Source organism: Hylaeus anthracinus, unplaced genomic scaffold, assembly GCF_026225885.1.
Source record: "Hylaeus anthracinus isolate JK02 unplaced genomic scaffold, UHH_iyHylAnth1.0_haploid 0, whole genome shotgun sequence".
NCBI classification, from domain to species: domain Eukaryota; kingdom Metazoa; phylum Arthropoda; class Insecta; order Hymenoptera; family Colletidae; genus Hylaeus; species Hylaeus anthracinus.
Genome location: NW_026533254.1, coordinates 6,131,475 through 6,154,513, shown reverse-complemented (window position 1 = coordinate 6,154,513; position 23,039 = coordinate 6,131,475). Strand labels below are relative to the sequence as shown.

General features: G+C 41.8%; 1 protein-coding gene across 15 annotated transcripts in view; it reads left to right on the top strand.

The window, feature by feature from the left end:
- Positions 1 to 23,033, top strand: part of LOC128895764 (neurobeachin) — a 238,904-nt gene extending 215,871 nt beyond the window's left edge. For 11 of the 15 annotated variants that reach the window (XM_054158708.1, XM_054158680.1, XM_054158671.1 and 8 more), the window contains 15 exons: positions 1,400 to 1,502; positions 5,332 to 5,447; positions 9,949 to 10,061; positions 10,142 to 10,282; positions 12,130 to 12,249; positions 12,412 to 12,564; positions 12,769 to 12,841; positions 13,614 to 13,798; positions 14,466 to 14,685; positions 14,753 to 14,833; positions 15,983 to 16,150; positions 16,256 to 16,519; positions 16,630 to 16,826; positions 16,890 to 17,041; positions 17,779 to 23,033. In XM_054158708.1, coding sequence (XP_054014683.1) covers positions 1,400 to 1,502; positions 5,332 to 5,447; positions 9,949 to 10,061; positions 10,142 to 10,282; positions 12,130 to 12,249; positions 12,412 to 12,564; positions 12,769 to 12,841; positions 13,614 to 13,798; positions 14,466 to 14,685; positions 14,753 to 14,833; positions 15,983 to 16,150; positions 16,256 to 16,519; positions 16,630 to 16,826; positions 16,890 to 17,041; positions 17,779 to 17,869 — 2,177 coding nt within the window. In that variant the 3' untranslated portion in view covers positions 17,870 to 23,033. The remainder of the gene's footprint in view (positions 1 to 1,399; positions 1,503 to 5,331; positions 5,448 to 9,948; positions 10,062 to 10,141; positions 10,283 to 12,129; positions 12,250 to 12,411; positions 12,565 to 12,768; positions 12,842 to 13,613; positions 13,799 to 14,465; positions 14,686 to 14,752; positions 14,834 to 15,982; positions 16,151 to 16,255; positions 16,520 to 16,629; positions 16,827 to 16,889; positions 17,042 to 17,778) is intronic. The other 4 variants (XM_054158765.1, XM_054158747.1, XM_054158690.1 and 1 more) reach the window with 1 other exon arrangement.
- The last annotated feature ends 6 nt before the right edge of the window (positions 23,034 to 23,039 follow it).

Genomic DNA, 23,039 nt, shown 5'->3' with positions numbered 1-23,039 from the left:
GCGACCGCTGACGTGAATTCACGTCACTTCAAATTTTATTTCTGGTTATGGCAAAATTATGAAAGCCTTGTTTTATACACTATATACAGTCAGTCTCATAAGTATTTGTACCTTTTATTTCTATCGAAGAAATTTGACGAAATTAAATAACGAGCTTGACGTTCTCAAATAAATTTGTCATTATTAATAAATACATATGTGAAGTTTATTTCTCTACGTACTTATAATGAAACATTTAGTTGGAAACGTTGAACCTTCACTTAATTTAGATAAGTTTCTTCAATAGACACTAAGGGTACGAATACTTATGGGACTTCAACTTCAGAATTTTAATATTTTCATCGGTGTTCGGTATTAGAAACGTAAAACATCTGCCGGTCGCGAATATGTTAATAAATACGAATGAAATGCCTAAGATGACACCTAGAACGACACTATTCAGTGATTATTTTTTCAAAATCTCGTTTACCTTTAAAAGGTAAAATTTGGTGCAAACTTGTACATATTCCATAGGGCTTTATACAAAGATAACCATGAAGGTACAGTAGAAAATTCAGAGGCAACGAAAACAGAAGGTTCTTCGATATTTGCAGCATTCTGCGAAGCCGCCTCTAACTTACCCTCTTCCTTGATTAAGACCGACTCGTATATTCCGGCCCTGTGTTCGGAGTTACATAAATTACACGCAAGTATTTATGGTAACTGTCTCCTGGCACGCTACCCTTTGAACTCCCAAGAGGAACTCAACTGATGCTATTACAGCCGTGAAATTAAGTCCATCGCGTATCCGCTTTTCACATTTTCGCATTTAACTTTGCGTTTACCGACCGCGTCCAACGTTGGAGCCTCTTTCGATGAATCATTTCATTTGATTAACACATTGTTGACCGGCAATTATTACACAGAAGCGACTTCATGCCACCGGCTATTATTTCGTAATTGAATGTGAACTTAAAACAATTTAAATAAACTCCAATAAACTTTATTTATATTGTACCAACATAATGAATCGAAATGAAATATTTTACATACGTGACACTATGGGCAAAGCTTTTGCAATATTCTACATTTTATAAATTGAAATAGATAATGCAAATGCAAACACGAGTTAACTCGTGACCGGTCGGCGTTGTGTTAAGTGGAGTCTCGCGAGTTGGACGTAATTCGTAGCATTTGCGCGATCTGCAATAGAATTCATCGCGAATGAAAAATTTATATAAATATTGGATTCCTCGTTCCTTCAGTAAGGTGTTGAAAGAATTCCTTCTTTCCAAGGCAGTCTAGATTGGGCGACGCGAGTAAGAAATTCGTCCTTGCCATCCTTTCCGAACGAGTGACACACGATCCGTTGAAATTGGGTTCGCTTATAATCCGCACTTTAACGCCTTTTTGTCTACAGCCTCGATCCTGTTCGCGTTCCCGGACCAGGCGACGGTGAAAAAGGTGATCAAGGCGCTACCGCGAGTCGGCGTGGGCATCAAATACGGGATTCCGCAGACTAGGTAAGGACCGAACCCCTTTTACCAACATCTGGATCTAGGGATCTCTGGCCTCCAGGCTCACCCTGGTACACGCTCCTTGCATTCCGCTCTTTCTTTGTTCCCTTCCGCAGGATTCCACTCGCGATCAGGATCGGATCTAGAGCTTTCTTGTCCGAGCGAAACCCTGGCAGAGATCGGATGATAAAAGGCGCGGATAGATATTGAAAAGTTTCCTAGGTATGAGGCTGCGTAGCGTTAACGCGATAGGAATGCGCCATGTTGGCGGATTCGTCTTTATTCGCCGACACTGCGTTTTCCATGGGTCGTTTTTATGGAATAATATAAATACCATGGGATTCGTCGACGTGAATTTATGACGATAACCGAGTGGTGGGAATCGCCGCGTTAGCTTTGATGACTTGTCTGTCTTATCTTTATCGCCTGTTTCTGTCATTATGGAAAGCGAGGCTATACGGGTTGTTGTTACGGTAGCTTCACGTGAACAGGTTTGCAAACCATCGTATATGGGGGAATACTTGGCTGGAACTGGAGTCTAGACGTCGTGGATGTCAATCGATCCAGATGTGTACGTTCACCCTTAAAAATCGGCTCCATTAACCCTTTGCGCTATCTCGTTGCAAAATGTGCGAACAAAAATCGTATTACATTTAATAGTCTAACTTTGGAAACCATTTTTTCGATACCAATACATACTCCACTGCAGTTCTCGACGAGGACAGGAGGCGGCGAAAACACAGAGGTCCGCGTATCCATGCTTCGATCCGTCCATTAAAGCGCTCCTATATACAGGGTGTTTCCAAGGAAGAGTAACTCTTACATTAACAAATATATTTGATTCTCGAAAAAACTCCGATTCTTCACCATCGCTATTAGATTATTGAAACTCGTTACGGTTTCAGGATGAGTTTTGTATATTCATTCTGTATCATCCTTTCTCTATGATAAAGAAAAATATTTAAAATAATAATACAATTATGAAACCGTTAAGAAGGTAACACGTTCTTGGAATCTCCGCAGTCTCCAGAACCCTGAGGCACATTTCTTTCAGCATTGTTGCAATAATAATTACAAAATTCTAACTCTGAAGACCGTCAGAGAAGATTCCAAGAATATTTCGACAATGTTGATATATCCCGCCATCGGTTCTGTTCCTTTATAAAAATTGCTTCTACCTAAGTATTGACATTTTTTGGAGCACCCTGTACAGGGGAGTCGGCGAGAAAGATACGCCGACCATAAATATACAGAGGCCGGCTCCGACGTCTGATTCGAGGGAGATTCCTGGTTAGCAAAAATAATCCGTATATAAAACGTGGTCCCGCGTCGTGACGCTCCGTACCACGCTCGCGTCGCGAGAAAAATAAATGTGCGACAGAGTATTGAAAACCTGTCAGGCGAACAATGGTAACGTCGAAGATGGTCGAGATCGCGTTGCTTTCGAAAAGAAAACGTCTCGCCATTAGAAGCTTAACCACCTATTTAGGCTGTTTTTCTTTAAAAGGATATGCGTACCTTTTTAGTCAAGTAATAAAAGTCTGTAAATATTCCAATCTAGCAAAAGCATCAGAATATGTCTTTATAATTCACAATCTATGTTGATATTATAAAGAAGTAAAGTTTGTTTGTTTGTTTATTATTACGTAAGGGGTAATCTCCAAGAACTACTGAACCGATTTTAAAAAATTTGTCGGTAATAGAAAGCTACACTATTCCTGAGTAACCTAGGCTATGTTCTATTTTGATAAGAATACGTTTTCAATTAGAAATTTTGAAATTTGTAAATCAAGTCGAAAGGGTGCTTTATCGACGTACGCTGACCAAATAAATGGATATATATGAAAATAATGTAATACAAAAATATGAATTATCAATAGATCTAGAAAAAAGCCATCGGCACGGTATTCCTTGCTTTTATATTTAAACCACAATAACGTTTTTTATATTAAAAATGAATGGAAAATTATAAGGTGAGTTTTAAGGGAACTTATTAGGTATAATATATTAATCTTTATAAAAAGAATCATTTCATCATCTGGGAAATTTCATAAAGATAAAGTTTGCTTTTTACAGCATGTCATTTGGTCGCATAGTATAGGAAATAATGAAAAATGAAAATAATTCACAGAGAAATGAATTATAGGTCATTCATCACACGACCGAATTCGCCATGAACATTTACATTTAAAAATCTATCTCTACGTTACACCCAGTTGAATGCGTTCAACTGTTACGAAGTACCTAACTACATATTTGCATAAACACTGCAGTAAGTATTGCACCTGCGCGAATAAGAATAGTATTCCACGCAGGTGAAACCGTGAGCCGCAGCTAGTATGTATATTATAAAACAGTTCATAAACAAATTACACAGTCCGCTTTATGCAGATCTCCATTTCATATCTTAAAAATACAATCGTTTCCTTTCATATGAAATCCCCTATCTCACTGGCATCTTCCCTGCGGCATAAAATGAAGAATGTCCTATTTTCCCTTGGTTCCAAATCGCGTGAAAGATTTTCATAGGTCTAAGATTTGTGAGAGATGTTCGCAACTCCGGTATTTATATATCCGGTCGTCGTCGCGTGCTTCTCCCTGCTTTAATGTCGTCCACTGCGTACGCCCGTTAAAGTCTCTCGTATAAATTCTAAATCAGCGAACTCGCCGTGCGTAAAACCCCTCGCAGAATTTTACGGCGCGAATATAAAGCATCAAGCCGCGTTCTTGTGCGGTAGATTTCACGAATCGAGTGCAAGTGTCGCGATCGTTGCGCGCGAAAGCCGATGTAGATCTTTGTCGGAACTCGTTAAAGCGGTGTATTAATTTCAGCAATTAAATTCAACAAACGAAATGCTGCGCCGCTTGAAAGCTTGATAACATTCGTTGGCACATTCCATGAAGCGAAAAAGAATTTGGAGGAATCATTCACAAAGAATGAAGAACACTTTTTACTTCGATCTCGTTTTGAAACAGCATTTCATTTCATATGAGCCGTTAACTCCATAAAACAAAAAATTGAAATATGCGATGAAATAATGTACATTGTTTTCTTGAATTCCCTTTATAGTATAAATTCAAATAAATATTGTGAAATACATATATACAGATGCAGCTTTCATTTAAGGGTGTATAAAATTAATAAGGAATAGACAAAAAATAATCGTCAGTGCCTGGTGGAGTTAATCGATTTGTGCAGTGAACAACTCATATATTTCTCGTCCAATTGAATTTCTAGCACAGAGGTTAACAATTTTGTTAATGCGTTCGTAATAGTGTTTAATAATTTATGTCCTATTTCTGTAATACATTAAGGAATGCAGAGATATAAGCGATTACACGTTATAAATGCGTTAATTAGAGTCGACAACGTTGACCATTAACGATCGTCGCGATACGAATTGATACTCGCGTAACAACCATGACGATGCGTATGCTAATGTCCTTTTCGACGACTTTTCTTCCACGAACTTATGTTGCATTCGCGTCAGTCAACTCACCGTATGGCGCCGTTGATGCATCCCTGATAGCGCGAATTGTTTGGACAGGTATTGATGTATCAGTCATACGTCCGCATTACGTATGCAGCCTGGGAGTCATGAATAAGTTATTACACCAGTTTTCGATATCCATATACGATACATTGTCTGTTTAACCTATTACTGTGCCCTCAACAATTTTTTTTTCTTTTGATCTGATACGTATCGGAATTTGAAACTGTTATTGGGGAGAGTTTGAATAGAATACTAGGTCGAAATTAAAGATTGCATAAAAATTAAGTTATGATGAAAATATTTCAAACCAGTAGAAAATAAAATTCACATTATTCTCGCAGGAGGGCTTCGATGATGTCGCCTCGACAGCTGATGAGGAGCTCCAACATGACACAGAAGTGGCAGCGCAGAGAGATATCTAACTTCGAATACCTGATGTTCTTAAACACGATTGCAGGTAAGTTCTCTCTCTACTTCATGTTGTTTTACTTTAGGGTCAAAATCAAAATGGTCGATATGGAGGTAGAGGAGTGATCCATCGCTCTACGTGTCGGGCAAGCCATTTTCTTCTCCACAGACTGCGGCATTAATAAAAGGGGGTGCTTAGTGTCTAAAATATCATATCGGCTTACCGTTTGCGGAAAGAAAATGCGGCGTCTGCGGACGGCCGATCGTCGCTCGATTTCGCCGCGGTTCCAAGCGAGATAAAGAGAGACCACAGAAGTAGAATGCGAAGTTAGAGAAGGAGGAAGCATCTACGGTTGCACACGGGCGGATGGAATCTGTCGCGGTGTATTAGGGATGTTCTCAATCAGCTCCGTGTTCTTTAGCCACCCCATACGAGTAATCCCCGGCTCGTGGGCCCTGGTAATCCTCTCCCGAGAGACCGGCTCTTCCCTCCGCTTCCCTACGCTGCCTGGCGAATGGAAACCCGCCTTTGTTTCTCCTTCGGTTTAATATCAACCGCCCTTTTGTGTTTCGCGTCGCGAAATCACGAAACTCGAGACCCCTGGCCCTTTATCTCTTTTTTTCACTGGATCACGCTGATCAGCCGTTTCGACAAACAATGAAATTCAAGGGTGGCAGCGATCTAGGTGGATACTTGTAATTATTCTCTGTGTCGCGTTCTTGGTACCTGAGAGGTTTGTTTTTGTTGAAGAATGTGGGAAAGAAAATGGGGGAAGAAGAAACTTCGTGGCAGTAGGGTTCATGTGAGATTTAATGGAAGTAGATAGTTAAATATGTAGTATTAACACTGTGCCGTCCGGTGACAACACGTTGATGTTGTACTCAAAGCTATAATACAAAAAAATCTTATATTTATTTACATATATCCTCGAAATTTCGTGAAAATTTAGGGACAGAGTTCAGAACTGACGATGATATTAGTAAAACTTGACGATTTATGATCTCCCGAAAACTTCGAAGAACCGCCGGCGCTGTCGACAGGCGAATTGATCTGAACCATTCCTACTGAGACCAAACAAAAGAATCCCGATTAGTCATGCGGACGTCATAGTGTTAATAATCAATATTAAGTAATATGTAATACAGGTGCTGTTTTATAGCTCCCATTTAAATTATGTTCTTAGTTAAATGCGAACGTAAACTAGTTTAAAAAAAAATCGGAATTGTTCTTAGATGGAAAGTGAGATCTTTTGATTTAAACTTCCGGCGCACCTGCACCTGCAACTCGAAGTACAGCTTCACAAATCAGCAACGGCAAAAAATGTCGCGACCAGTTTTCACCATGAAACGAGTTTCCCTATTCCTGTTGCTTGCTTTCAACTGAAATTAACTGCTTCCCGACCTATCATTTACGGACCAATCGCAAAAATTGTTATAGTAATGGCAATCACGAGCATTTTTGTTGGGGAACAAGTTGGCGACAATGCACTAGTCAAACAAACTACTTTTTTCTGAAATTGTCCCACGACGCCCTGACACGGCACTCGTATGGACGCTAATAGCCGATCGTTTACAGGCTGCTCGTAAACAAGTCGATCGAGAATTGTGTAAGTGGGAATTTATGCCGGTCCACGCGTAATCGGGCCGCTTAATGACGAGGATCGCCGCGGTCGCGTAATTATTTGTATGTATATCGACGAGAAAACGCCGCGAGAGGCCGCAGGGTGGCCGCGTATTTACGAGCGTTATATATTAATTGCGCGAATAAATAGCCGTGTCGTGGGAGTGGTGGGGGTCAGGGTGGACGCGGGAGGGGGTGGTCAGTCGGCGTGGGCCCAATTGGGCACAAGGCCCGGCGGGGGAACAGCCTTACCGGTACGAACCGGTCCCGCTGCCAGGCTCCCGCATGCGATCCGGTCCACTCGTTTATTTGCTCGATCGCATCGGTTTATTAAAAATTAATGACAGCCGGCCCGATGTAAATATGATAGGCTGCGTGTCGTGACGCGAGCCGGTTCGCGTAGGTGTGCGCCGCACGGTGCACCTACCGCTGATACACCGCCACTGGCCCCGTCGGCTTGGGCCTTACCTTTCTGGCGGTGAAAACGTCTTGCGCGCACCGAAATTCAAGAGAGCTTCGTTAATCGTACCACTTGAAATATTTCTTACAGATTTTTTAATTGGTAGGGAAAGATTTTCCAAGAGGACCCTTTTACCCTTTGATTTAGCTAAACCCTTTGTAATAATACACTTAACATAAATAACCTTTCTGCCTCTATATTTTTTTTGTGAGGAGTGTTTACTTGAATTTTTAAGACGACTCCTTGAACAATACTACTCGTGTAGCTGTTACTGCGCTAACTCTTTGCACGGCTGTTTTCGTACTTCAAACAATAGGTACTTGTTGCCTTTTAAATTTTGCATCAGATATTCATGCAAGGTTTCACGTTTCTCGTGAATTATACTTTCCGTTCTCGTTACACGTTTTCGCGTTAGCTGTACATCCACACATTTTGATCTGAATGTGTTGGTATCGAAACTAGCCGCGGTGAATCACTAACTGTTGTCCGAGAAGCCTTTCAGATGAGTGCAGCGTTATAGCTTTAATTATTTAATCAATGTTCCGAACACGAGGTGGTTTCCTTCTCTCAAGAAAATCGAACCCCCAAACAATACAAGACTCTTGATCGAATCAAAATGTAACGAAACAAAAACCCTGTCCCTCGAACAAAAATGAGTTTGACACCTCGGTGTAGGCCATCTAGTCGGACTTCCTGCCGATTTTTCTCCGCGGTAGCGACGTCCCTCTAAATCTCGTCGAGTGACGAGTTAAAAACGAGCCTCTCGTCGCGGCCAGCACTTATTATAACGTTGTTCAAGAAGGATCGAGGGGGATAGGTGGGGCAAGCGAAGAGCAAGGGTGAGCCGCGGGCCAGAAGGTAGGACCCGCAGGGCGGGAGACGAAAGGGTACGCGTGTGTCGCGGGCATTCCGCTGTCGGGAAGCGTTCCGAGGGCGCTCACTCACCGCGACGCTACCATTAATAATCACTTTGATGCATAACGCGGCCTTACTATTATTTACGTCCGACCGTCGGTCGTGCAGCGTCACGATTTACGACGCATTGTAGCAACGACGGGACTTGTGCGCCGACCGCCTCAGCCGCGAGTAGTCTTCGCCGCCAGAGTCCTTCTTTGCCCCTACGTCTCTTTTTTATTCTCGTTCACGGCCGAGCCGAGTATCCGGTGAGCTTCTTGGAGACGATCCAACCGCCAGTTTTGCGGCTTCGCGATTATCCTTGTTGCTTGTGAAGAATTATGCTGGTGATACGAGTACTATCGCAGGGTGGGCCAACTGGGTTAGTCGATCCAGGCTCAGGAGTTGCAGGAACCCCAAAATTACACAAAACTCAAAAGTGTCTCATGATTAGTTCATAATGCGACGATAAGAGGAAAACGCTGATAGTTTTGTTACATGGTACATATTAATGTGTATTAAGTTATAGCTACTAGTTGCATTCATTGCTAAGGCTTATGTAACTTTGAACTGTGTCCTTTTCCGACCTATACACAGGGTAGGACAGCTAAAGTGTTACAGAATGATAACGTCTAAATTATCGGAGATACAAAAAGTCTTACAGAAAAAAGTCATAGAAAATAGACCCCCTTGAACCTTCTAACTTTTTTCTGTAAGATTGTTGTGTATCCACGATAATTTAGGCATTATCACTCCGTAACAGTGTACCTGCCTCACCTTGTATACATTATTGTATAGTGACTTGTAGTAGAAAACGTCACGAAACCTCTCTAAATCGCAGCGTAATAAAGAGGACACTCTTCCAGACGTCTGTCGACGAATCGGGAAAGCAAGCAGAACGAAGTAGGAATTAAACTCGCGCGTAAACGATCCGACGAGAGGAAGCGTCCTCTGACAAACTTGCTGACGGGTTTTAATTAGCGACAGGGAAGGAGATTAGACGAAGCCAGGCTTGCAGGCGCGCTGCCGTCACTAATGCATCTCGGAATGGGATTTCGGGGCTGAGAGGGCGAGGGTGGAAGAGTGAGACCTCCAGAAGTGACAATTTCAGGAACGATTAGCCGTCACGGTCTGAGTTATGCGCTTACTAAACGGAGAGCATCTCTCTCTCTTCTCCCCTCCATTCTGTAAAAATAGAATTAGAAGCACCACCCGCTTTTCATCGTCCGTCACAGACCGTGGCGAGGGTGGCGCTGGAAGAAAAGTGACCGTCCGTTCTGGCCTCCACAAAAAAATTAGGTCCAGTGATTATACGCATTAAAAGGAAGACGCTGATGGCTCGTTTATTTTTGGACGAGGAATCTCGTTTCGGGGGAGGGCTGGTCCACGCGACTGACTACTGTTGGGCACAGAAAAGAGTCAACTTAGCGAATTAAGAGATGAACAATTGCATTAGGGCAGTCGAGAATCTACTAGCTTCGGGATACATTTTTTTTGGAAATACAGAAAGCGTTGTAACACGGGTGCAATTGGCGATGTGTACAAGGAGATTGAGTGTTATCTTTTATATTTCAGGTCGGACATACAACGATTTGAATCAGTACCCCGTGTTCCCATGGGTATTGACTAACTACGAGACAAAGGAGCTGGATCTTAGCTTGCCCAGCAACTATCGTGACTTGTCGAAGGTAATAAAACCACCACTTATCTTTATGTTTTATCTGACTGCTTGAATTGGTTACTCGAACATCTTCGTTACTTTTCGTAGCCGATCGGTGCGTTGAATCCAAGCAGAAGGGCTTACTTCGAGGAACGCTTTCAGAGCTGGGAGCACGACAGTATACCGCCCTTCCATTATGGCACGCACTATTCCACGGCTGCTTTCGTTTTGAACTGGATGATTCGCGTGGTAAGCACTTGATAAATATATTTTGCGTACATCTTGACCGTGGACTTTTTATTCAATACTGTGGGACCTATATAAAGCAACAAAATTAAGTAAATAAGATAATATAATTCTCAACCTAATTAATATTCCTTTATTGTGAACATAACATAACTGCTCTCTTACGACACGCAGCAAACAAATCATAATTTAAACACTACGCTCCAACTTAGAGTTTATTCGGTTTAACACATTTCACCTTACGCTACTTATACTATGTTATCTTACAATACCATAAAAGAACCTTATCTTACTCAAACATTGTTAAGAAATTATGTTATGTGTAATGTATAGTATGCAGTAGATGAATTTAGACGATAAAGCCTCTCTCTCTCAGTCGATAAAGCCTCTCCTAATCCAATATTTTCTAAACAAGACTTAATATCGTTCACATTTTTTTCGGACCATTTCAAACACATCCTCAAAGCGGTCAGGAACAGCTCAACAATCGTTCCTGGACCGTCTATTTAAGAAACCTGTCCAGTTCGAACCATAAATTCTTACGACGCATTCGGTAGTGTCTGCACACTAATTTGGGGGCGTGGGAACGCCCCCGAGTCAACGAAGCCCGCCTTCCCGTTAAATATGTGCATTTGTTTTCTCCTGCATTTTCTCTGGGGTTCCCCGTACGTGCGCACGCTATGGTCCCAGCCGTTCAGGGCGCAAAAATACACCGCTACTGGCTCCAGTCGTCGCGTTTCTATTACGTTAACGACTATATTAATTTTCGCGTTATTGCCCTGGCAAAACGATCAGCGGCACGAGAAAAAAATCATAGGTTTAGCTTTCACGACTGCCTTTATCGCGTTCCACGTCGATCGTATCGTTTCTGTCCGGCTGGATGATGATTTCTCCGCGAATTCGCCCGACAGCGATTCAATTTCATATAAATGCCCGACGTAGCATGGCCCGAATGGGTTAGTAGTATCCGACGCATTTACATGCAAATCGTCAATAAGCATTTTATTACCCCTTTGGTTGGAACGACACCCCGCTGTTCGAGCGAGGATATATTGCGTCATAAACAATTTATTGCTTTATAACTGCGATGCTCGTTGTATGTTTCGGTCTATTTTATAAATATCTTCGTACAGCCGTGGCGTCAGGTCATACCTGTGGAAGAAACGGAGAAGAATCTATGTGCTACAAGAGTTTCAGCTAAGATTTTATTATTTCGTATAGGTCGGGTAAAGTGTAGGGTTAGCAAAGTGTTAATTATTGGTAGATGCCTTCGAATGGGTTTCAGAGTCTTCTTCCATAAAAAGAATCGGTAAAGGTACTCTTGATCTTTAAGAAGTCTCGATCGTAGGCGATGGTATTGTGTACAACTTGTCGAAAATCTCGTAAATCACGCAACGACGTTCACGTACGCCTACGCACGAAATGGACGTCGATCGCGGGAGGTCTTCTGTTAACATTCATCAGGCTGTCAGAAGAGCGAACGGCTGACGGAGGACGGATAGGACATTAAGCGCGAAACCATATACCAGAGTAGCGTCTGAAGGGTCTTTGTATGATGGGTCAAAGATTGTAGGTTATTCATGAGGAAGTGCTTACCTTTGGGTTCTACGAGTGTGCAGTCGGTCAACGATCCTTTGTTTTATGCGCTCGTGCTTCTTACCATAAGCTTCGAAGTTTCTGGGTCCAAGTACCGTTCCTTTTTTAGAAAACATTTCGATAGTACGAGTAAGGTTCCTTATAAGCAGGGAGAAACGTTGACAGTGTTGATGAATTTTCAGATTTGCTTTTACAGTCTTTACAGTGTGTTGTAAGTAGCTGATATAATGATAATTTCAATTTTAATGTCTCAGGAGCCCATGACGACGATGTTTCTGGCCCTCCAAGGCGGCAAGTTCGATCATCCGAATCGACTGTTCTCCTCGATAGCTCTGTCCTGGAAAAACTGCCAACGAGACACTTCCGACGTCAAGGTTCGTTTCGTTCTCGGTTTCCAATGCTTCTACTTATTAGTTACACTTCTACGGGCAACGGATGCTCACGTCTATTGTTATTGTCCAGGAATAAATCTTCGCGTGCCTCGTCCCGATACGTTAGAGAACAGCGTCGTAATAAATTATTCGCTTTGTTAACAGGAGCTCATTCCCGAGTTCTTCTTCTTACCGGAAATGTTGGTGAACAGTAATCGGTATCGCTTGGGTAGGCAGGAAGACGGTAGCTCGGTTGGCGACGTTGAACTACCGCCATGGGCATCGTCTCCAGAGGAATTCATCAGAATTAATCGAATGGTAAGTCATGGTCAAAAATGAAATTAACCCTTTGAGTGCCAGAGGAAATTGTCATACATATCCAAGAAATGCCAGACAATTTTAAACAAAGATGCATGATTGTAAAGAAAAATGTATATTTCGCTCCTTGGAATTCAAAGAGTTAATTTAAAGCGTCTTTTACGTAGAGTGAACCTTATTTTGATTATTTTTAAATACCTCTAGGCTCTAGAATCAGAGTTCGTGTCCTGCCAATTGCATCAGTGGATCGACCTGATATTCGGTTACAAGCAGAAAGGTGAGTTTTTCCTTTCTATTTGTATAATATTCAGACAATGGGCTCGAGCAATTCGAGTGCTGGTCCTAGTGTTGGGACATGCGTAGTCGAGTCAAATTAGATTTCCACCGATGGTAATTGTCGGTGGCGCCTCTATATCCGGCGCTTCCCCGAAGATGCCGTCCTGGAGCCAGGAGTGAGGCGGTGCGCTCGCCGCGCGTATGGAAGGAATTAGTTTTTAGTTAGCTTCCTCCCGGTCTTGTCTCAACCAATTAGGCACGTGTGCCGGGCGCGACAATGCGTGCCACCCCGTAATACGTAACACGTTTACAGCCGGTTGCACGAATGTACAACCGGAAATACCGCCCATGAGCAATCGACAGCAGGCTCAGAAAGCGAACAAGAAGTATTCGTAGGCCATGAGAGCTTACTTTGTATTTACTGAACTGGACTCTTATTTCAATAATTGAATAGACGAGAAAGTAAAGTAGACTATGGAGATTGAGTTGATCCAATCTTCTGAAAGTGAAATGCTTTGTAGTAGCTGTTGAATATATTATTCGAAGTTAGACAATGGGGATACGAATTTACATTGTGTTCGGTGCTGTTCAGTAGAGAGTAGAATGAAATAAAGTGTGGAGTATTGCTCCCGTTTTCTTAGAATAAGTCAACTCCAGTTTTGAAGTTATCGAGCATAGTATTTAAAATTATACAACTGGATTGAACTCTCGAGAGTGAACAAAGAAGTTGGAACGAATATGGTTGTTCAAAGTAATTCCTCTGTTTCTTTAAGGTCCGGAAGCTATTCGAGCAACAAACGTTTTCTACTATTTAACGTACGAGGGCAGCGTAGATTTAGATACCATAACAGACTCAGTAATAAGAGAAGCCATAGAAAACCAAATACGAAACTTCGGCCAAACTCCCTCGCAGCTTCTGATGGAGCCTCATCCGCCGCGGAGCTCGGCGATGCATTTGGTAAACAATATTCATTTCACAATACATCATGCTTTTACGAGTGACACCAGTGTTTAGTATCTCGTAGAACTTTGTAAAAAGAAGAGCGTGCATTGTATTGTAGGTATTTAGTATCGAGGTACGTTGGTGAAAGCTTCATCCTAAGGTAGAGCTCTTAATTGATTATTTCTATCAATGGCATGAGTTCTAAAGAGTACGCTACTTCTAGAGTACATTTAGAGTAGCACTCCTGCGAGTGCAGAAATAGAACAGTTGACTTTCATAGTATTATTAAGCCATCTGTTCCATTTTAACTTAGCAAGGCGAGTATTTTCGGAATTGTTAGAAAAATATTTAGTTTAGTCCACCACGTCTCTGATACGTCTTGTTGGTGTTTGGCCCGGTCAGTATATCACGTCTCGGGTGCGACATTATAAGCTAAGTGGTTAAAAACAGACTAGCTATCGTTTAGAAACATTTTCTCTAAAAATTCCGAAAATAATCGCACGGATCGCAAGAAATGGAACATCCTATAGAATCCTTACTTGTATTCCGGACTCTACCCTGTGGACCACCAACTTAGCCATCTGCACAGCGCGTTCGCTAGATCGATCAAAGTCATTCGCATATACCTACAAATACGTGCAATGCACGTTTTTCTTTCTGTTCAAACGTTCCGAACGTGAAGAGTACCGCGAAGTTTGACAAGACGTTGCCACCCATGTTGCAGTCACCGATGATGTTCTCGAGCATTCCGGACGATGTATGCATGACGATTAAATTCCCATCGAATTCGCCGATATGCCATATCTCGGCCAACACGTATCCCCAGCTGCCTCTGCCATCGGTTGTCACTGTTACCACTGGACAGCAATTTGCTGTCAACAGATGGAACACCAACTACGCTGGTAAGCCGAGCAGACGTGCAGAGTTCATCTCTGTTGAAATTAATTACTAATACAAACTGAATTACAGCATCCGTGCAATCGCCTAGCTACGCTGACACTCCGCAGGCTCAGGCTGCGAACCAACCGCTGTCCATGGACCCAGTCCTCTGTAAGTGACACAAGAATTTAATGAGAGGAATTCGATAGTCAGAACTAGCATTAAGTTCCATCGTGCCCCCAATTTTTGTTCGCACAGGGTTAATCATAGAAATCAGCACTAAATATGAGAAATACCGTTTACATTAATGTACAGTCAGTCCTATGAATATTCGTACCCTTCGTGTTCATTGAAGGAATTTGTCTAAATTAAATGGCTAACATTTTGCAATCAAAATATATTAATGTTAATACATAATTTATAAAAATGAAATTTTCTGAAAACTAATTATATACTGGATACTTTGTTCTTTTACGGACCATTGGTACCACCCATGGCTCTTCGGTGTTGCCCTTGTTAATATATGTATATCTAATCTCACTTTACACTTTACACTTTACACTTTTGCCCTTTTGCACTTTACACTTTACATTTTGCACTTTTTATATCTAAAGATCTTATTACAAGTACGCAGCCATTAGCTCGCTATTACTCGCGACGAAGGTTTGTTCGTCATGAATAATACCGATTACCAGGTCTCACCACGTGGAGGTTGCTGTGACTGGAGACTCGGAGATAGAAGGAATCAATCTTCCTTCGATCTTCTTGAGTATCTCGTTTCGTGCGCATCACTATTTATAATGAAACGTATATTTAAAAAAACGAACATATTATTTAATTTAGACAAACTTCTTTAATAGACATACAGGGTACGAATATTTATGAGGCCGACTGTACAATTTACTTGACTGTGTTCCTAAGTTCTAATCGTTCTTTTGTCCTGGCGTTCCTCATGACAAACTGGCCTCCTATATCGATAACGGGATATAAAGTGGCAGGTAATTTGAATAAAAGCAACCTTTTATGTGTGTGTATATTCTAGTAAGAGCAATTATGAATATTCATACAAATGTTTCTAGTTCATACTCAATGTTCAATGTTAGTTGTAAGGTTTTCGATTTACTCCCAGATTCTCTACGGCAAGAATATGATTGGAACGTTTAATAGTTAGGCCAAACTTAATGCTTCCTTTGACAATCAAACTCCTATTTTTATATTTTATTACGACGAGCACCACATATTTATGTAATTTTGAAATGATGAATGTACTACAATCGAATATTCGTAGTAGCTTGGTTAGAACGGATTCGTTTATTGCAGCACAAGCAGCGAACAGCTCAAACCCCACCTTACGTCGACACTTGGGTGACAACTTCAGTCAAAAACTGAAGATTCGAAGCAACTGCTTCGTCACCACGGTGGACAGTCGATTCCTGGTCGCTTGTGGCTTCTGGGATAATAGTTTCCGGGTGTTTTCCACTGAAACTGGTAATGATATTGACGATAAGGGTTGTAATTGAGATGTTGACCCAAAACTGAGCAGTTAATCTGAAACTATAGAATATGTTAATACCCAAAACAATTATATTGCAGCCAAGATTGTGCAGATAGTGTTCGGCCACTATGGAGTCGTCACGTGTTTGTCGCGCAGCGAATGCAACATCACTTCCGACTGTTACATAGCATCTGGCAGCGCAGATTGCACCGTGTTATTGTGGCACTGGAACGCCAGAACGCAAACAATTGTTGGAGAAGGCGAAGCTCCAGCGCCCAGAGCGACTCTTACTGGACACGAGCAGCCAGTGACGGCTGTTGTTATATCTGCCGAGTTGGGCTTGGTTGTTTCAGGATCTTACTGTAATTATACATCTTCTTCAATTATCCGTGGTCTTCTATGTCGATTTTCAGTTTCAAAGGAGCATCGTGTAAAGTGAGATCGATATTTAATAAGTCATTACTGTTTACAGATGGACCTGTTCTGGTGCATACGACCTTTGGCGACCTTTTGAGGTCGCTGGAAGCCCCGAATGGATTCTCTTCGCCTGAAAATATCGCGATGTCGCGAGAAGGTGTCATTGTGGTGAATTACGAACGTGGACACATAGCAGCGTTTACCATAAATGGGAAACGCCTTCGTCATGAGTCTCATAACGATAACCTTCAGGTATCCTCAATCAGCCTTTGATTAATCTTTAACATTCGTGTTATGGTTTTCTATTCCTTTCAGTGTCTGCTGCTCAGCAGAGATGGCGAATACTTAATGACAGGAGGAGATAAACGGATCGTGGAAGTTTGGAGGACTTTCAACCTCGCTCTCCTTTACGCATTCCCAGCTTGCGAAAGCAGCGTGCGTTCTCTGGCACTCTCTCATGACCAAAAGTGAGTACAATCGAACATCTTTGATGATGTATATCATCAAAATCCAATATTATATAGAGAATCTTTATCAAAATGTTAAATAAATCACGAACCTTATACATATAATGTTACTAAACATAAACAATCCAAGATCATTTGTAATTTGGTTAAAATGGCGCACTCTGTACAAGGTACAATGACATTTGGCGAGTAAAATCGCCTTATCGACTTCTGTTAGTTCTGGCCGATAAAGTAGGTACTTGAAATCTGCGTTTGTGTACCCACGGAGCTGCTCAAGGGCGAAGAGATCATCTGGTACCTTTCTCCACACACGACAAAGATTACCAATGTGCATAACAATTTTTTCTGGAATTTTTGAAAAATATTAATTTATAGAGAATGTAAAGCATATTGTACTATACAAGGAACAATTTTTTTTCTTATACAGGGTGTTTGCTACTTTTCCGCCAAGATTGTAAGAGCATGATTTACAAGTGAAAACAAGAAAAAAATGTTATATGAAGTTTGTTTATAAACGCTTTGTTACGATGTTATAAGTAAATATTGCTCCTCTAAGGGTTGCGTAGCCTCCACTTCTATTTACAATTTCATGTATCAATTTATTCTATCCTTCTAATTAACGAGAGAGGTAGAAAACGCATGTTATGAATTTCCACCTACGGGATATATCCTCCCTCCCTCGATCATTTACCCACGATCTTCAAATGTTTTCAACGTATACTCATCCCCTGTTTCAGGTTTCTCCTGGCCGGTCTGGCAAACGGGTCGATCGTGATCTTCCACATCGACTTCAACAGGTGGCATCACGAGTTCCAACAACGTTACTGAGACTGCTTCGCGTATGTCTAGCAGAATCGTACTCGCACGAGCACACTCCAGCTGTTGTCTGGCATTTTTGCACAACACCGACGGATTTCCCCCAAGCCATGGATGCGTCGCAACGGTGACAGTCACAGAACTATCTAACCACGAAGTGTACTCGGCAGCAACAGATCCACGATTTCACTAACAAGAGTAACGAACGCGTCGCACGATCTCCTGCAGTTATCGCGCGATGCGTTCGAGATATTTGGAGATAGGAGCAACGAGCAACAACGCTTTCGTAACCGTTTATTACAATCAGATAGAGGGCCGCTGAGAGTAGTCGCCGTGCAGCAAGTATTCACGATATTCAGCGTTTAGCAATAACTCGCTTTCCGCGACTCGTAACAATTCAAGACAGTGCTTCCGTGACGCGAACCGAATCGACGGCGACGCGCAAGCGAACAGTAGAACGAAGCTTCGATGGGAGCCAGTCTAGAGCTTTCGAGGGCGCGTTGTTCCGTGATTCAGATCCCGGATGGATGCGTCGTTTGGCTCCCGGAGCTCGAGGAAGTGAACATTTAAGACAGGGATTAAAACCGACGCGTCCCTCAACGCTAGTCAATTACGGAGACTCGGATCTATCTCTACGCTTGCGAGACGTTCAAAGGCCGATTCTTGGATACACCCCACGTGAGGGTAAGGGCCCACCCATGTTAAAGTGAACGGATAACATGAGACTCGAGAGGCATCCAAGGTATATACAATTAAGACGGTGGTCTGGGTCCTCTCGGGTCTCATCTTCCCATCCATGCTTATATCGACACGAAAGTTTGATCGTGGACCGCTCTTCTACCCACAAGACGCGTGGAAGAATCAACGACTCCTCGCCTGTAGGACTATGCTTTTTATTACTTCAGACCTCTCCCAAGTATCGTGCAATGGAATGTTCATATCATGGGTGAGCCCTAAGCACGCTGGTCCAACGACAGATTCGCGGACAGCACGATGAGGAAATCGTGAACAGTCTCTAGCAAGGCGAACCACGCGTTCGCAATTCCCGCCGCGAGATGCGCGGGGTAACGGCCAACCGACACCTCTAGCGCTAGTAACGTCCCGTTGTAAATACGATAATCTCTGCGACGTATAAATATACATATATAAATATATACATATATATGATTTATTATATATATGTATGGATAATTCCGTACTTAGGGTGGCGAGCGAATGAGCGAAAGACAGGGGAGAGAAACGCGTACCGTTTCGACAGAGAAATTGTTTCCATTGTATTCTGCGCCGATGTCGTAATTGCCGTGATACGAGACACTTTTTGGCTAAGCACTTAGGGAATTCAGTTTACGGTATATACATAGAAACGACACACCCGCGAGATGTGCACGTTAACACGGGCATCAGACGCGAATTACCCGTACACGTTATTATAGGCGCAAGTACGTCACGTGTATAATCAACGATGCAACTATAGCGACCCTGTTGAATCGGTATCGAAAAGACTCTGAGGCCATGAGCATGCTGAGTGCCAACTGTTAAATGGATTTGTTCAGGTTAGCAAACTATATCCAGGGTTCCATATTTTTTTTTCAGAATAAATTATTTCTCAAAGCATTATATTAAAGAGTCATGGATTTTTACATGTCATAGAGGGTTTCATATTTTCTCCCAAGACAAATTATTTTTCAAAGCATTATATTAAAGAGCCATGGATTCTGCATGTCATAGAGGGTTCCATATTTTGTTCTCAGGACAAATTATTTCTCAAAGCATTATATTAAAGTGTCATAGATTTTTATATGTCATAGAGGATACCTTTGCGTTTATTAACATTTTGAGTATATACCCACTTCGACACCAAGTCTTAGCGCCCCTCAAAGTCTATTCCAAATTGCTGGTAGCCCGCACTCAAGGATGCCACCTCATAGTTACTCTGCTGACTCTCCAAAGTCACCATATTTGCATCGTCCACTGTACAGGTCTGCACAAGAAGCACTCCCGCCTAGGGGCGATCGACGCTTTTCCCACGATGCCGCGTACGCTGGATCGCCCCCGTCTTGAGACACACGCCACCGTTCATCACAATCATGATCCACCATCACCAGCCCCCGCAACACTTCCTATTCCTTGACGTTCACGTCCTTCGAAAAAGATCCTAATTTTTATCAAAGCCGTCCAGCTTAACTTTTTGCGAGGATATTTCTTGGTATTTTCGCACGCGAGGTATAATTAATCAGCAAGACAAAACGTTATATAGGCTTAAAAACGAGGAATCACATCCCGAGTTCAATCCCACCGTGGCACTTGGCCAGGTTGGGATCGACGTTGTTTGTGTGAGCGTGTCAGAATGGGACAGATACAGGAGTTAGGTTCGAACGAGAAATGAAAGAGGTCGAATCGATTAAACACTCGAGACTTTCACGACCTGTGTTCTCGTAGTTGACGTTGTTCTAGGATTTGGATCGATGACCTGTGTCTTTTTGGGCAAGTGCAAGAGAAATCGATGGGAAGCCTTGTTTGAATGTCTCGAGTTCATGCGTCTCCTTATCGGAGGATGCGATTGACAGCAAGTAGGGTGTCCGAGTTAACACGTTCACTGTCCCCATAAGCAAACATAGATGTAATTTGCACGTTCTAGAAAGCGTTTAGTTTCCTCAATGGAAGCTGTGCTGATCCATATATGGGCCAGAGACTCTTGGATGAGAACTGTTCTGAATCACATGTGGGCCAGGGGTCGATGAACTTTATTACTCGAATACATGGTTTGTGTTATAAATGCCTAATAACTAGGAATGCACTAGGAGCACTCAGAGAAGCTATAGTTTGATCAAAATCATTTGATGATATAATAGAAGTCACGTGTATCGTGATTAACCTGTAATTCTGAAGAAACTTTAGTTAATACTTGTTCAAGATGACACAACATATTACCCAAAAGACTCGAATAGTGTCAACTGCTAGATAAATAGTTTGAAAGATAAAGGAAAGTAGTGTGAACGTTCTGAAAGCAAGGCAAGGCACAGGAATAGAGTATGTTCGTTCGCGAATGATCCAAGCGACTCTCGTTTACTCGTCATTTCGCTGTAGAACGAATGCTAGTCACTCATTCCTTGAAAAATGGCGACGTTCACGGGCGAGTATAGATAGCGTAATTGCGTCGTAAGAGATGCGTGTGCATAGCTTCAATTGTTTACGCTCGTGGTTCGATTGGCATTACGTGTATTGCGAGGATCTACGAAGAATGCTCTTGAGAAATAAAGCAGTCTTTTCGTAAATCATGTTTTCGAGATAATAATATTGTTATAAATAAGATTCATGCTTTTAGACATCATTAATCCATAATTAACAAAAAGGTTTTGCATTTCTTTCGGAATCCTCCTCAGTAAAAATTTCACAAATTATTGGAATCTTTCTCAAAAAGTTTACTTATTAAATAGAATATCGTCCAGGGACATTCTTCGAGTTCTTCGATATAGATGCCATTGTCTCGTTCACTTATCAAGGTAGCAAGTAGCGATTTCTTCTGTCCAATTACGAGAGCCGATTGTTTTCACACGCACGCGCTTAGCCGTCGTAGATCTCGATGTGTTTCCTTTCGTAACGATCAGTGATGTTTCACAAAGTCGAAGGGTCTTCGTGTTGAGAAGGAAAAGAAATGGAGGACAAGGGAGCGAGGGCGCGAAGAGGCGATAGCGTGAGAGGGATGCAGAGTAAATGAGAATAAATCGGAGCGGGCGTTTATGGCCGCCGTCAGTGGTCGTCGCGACGCTATTCTTTTGCGTCGTGGGTTTGTGCTGTGCGCACCATCGCGATTTGAATTCGATTTAATGATACAATTCGGAAAACGACATTGTCGTCAGTCATATATACAGTGACGAGGCGAAATTTTATTCAAATGTTCTATACTTGCTATTTTAGAGAACCATTTTTGTGATGTATGTACACTGTTTGCTGCAGGATTACCCCCAAAGAAGGGGGTGGCAATTTATGGTCACAATACTTATTTCTTTAAGTGCAGTGTGATATAAGATTATGCAATTTTTGGAAGGGTTTCTTTAATTTTAGCTTTAATTTTAAATGAAACGTTAACGTTTGGGAGTATTGTTTGTTGAGAGAAGTTTAGAATTACCTCAGATAATTTATATGTACGTTTACTTGCAATCATGTTCAATGTGATCTTTCAGGACACTGATAAAACAATTCAACTTAAATTTTATTTCCATATTTTCGCAATTTTATTATATACGCAATGAAATATACCTAAGCGCAATAAAAAAAAAAAAATATTCACTATACGTAGCTGCGAGCACGAAGTACTTAAAAATACTCACGTCTATACATGGCATAGTTTGAAGAACTCGTTGATGCACGAGTGAAATGTACTTACATTCTGGTGTCTCCTTTTATTTCATAAATGTAGTCCTTAAACAATGTGATTTTTAAAACATATAATTAAAATAACTTTAATGTAGTAAAGAGAATTTAAACTAGGCGATCGTGATGAATACAACTAAGTTTGCTTAAGTATGAAGTAAATGTTACTTATTTCTTTTTTGTACAGATCACTTTCTGAAAACGCAGTTAAGAGTCTTTAATGTACAATTCTAGTGGAAATAATTTCCTGTCGTACCCACATGCATATATGGCCAACAGTGTACTTAAAATCAAAGCTGAAAGTCAGACAATTTTTTCTCAAATTACAACCCAAGAAAAAGGACACTCTTACGACCTTCTCAGAACGTTTCTAGTCAGGACTTGCGCGAAGGATCGCCGCTGACCACTGACGGTGTCAATTCCTTAGATGTCGAATTACATTTAAATCCATTATACAGGTCTACGTAGTAGATATAAAAATAAGATGCATGGTGCCGCCGTTCTAGCGATCAATCCACTTTTTGAGCTTGCGGAGTTCACGATAATGTAACCGTAATCGTTGTAATTAGCCAAAAAAAAACGCGAATTTTATTGTGCACCCGTTTACCACCGATCGATCGATCGATCGATCGGCGGATCGAATCGCTATCGTAGAATTTATACGCGAGTAGGACGGTGTTACGTGTGCGGCGAACGTGTTAAGAAGAAGATAAAAGAGATGAAAAAAAATACGAAAAAATGAAAAAACACAATGGTGTATTATCGCTACTCGTTAATGGGCGTGCTTATGCATGATTGTTCGTATCGT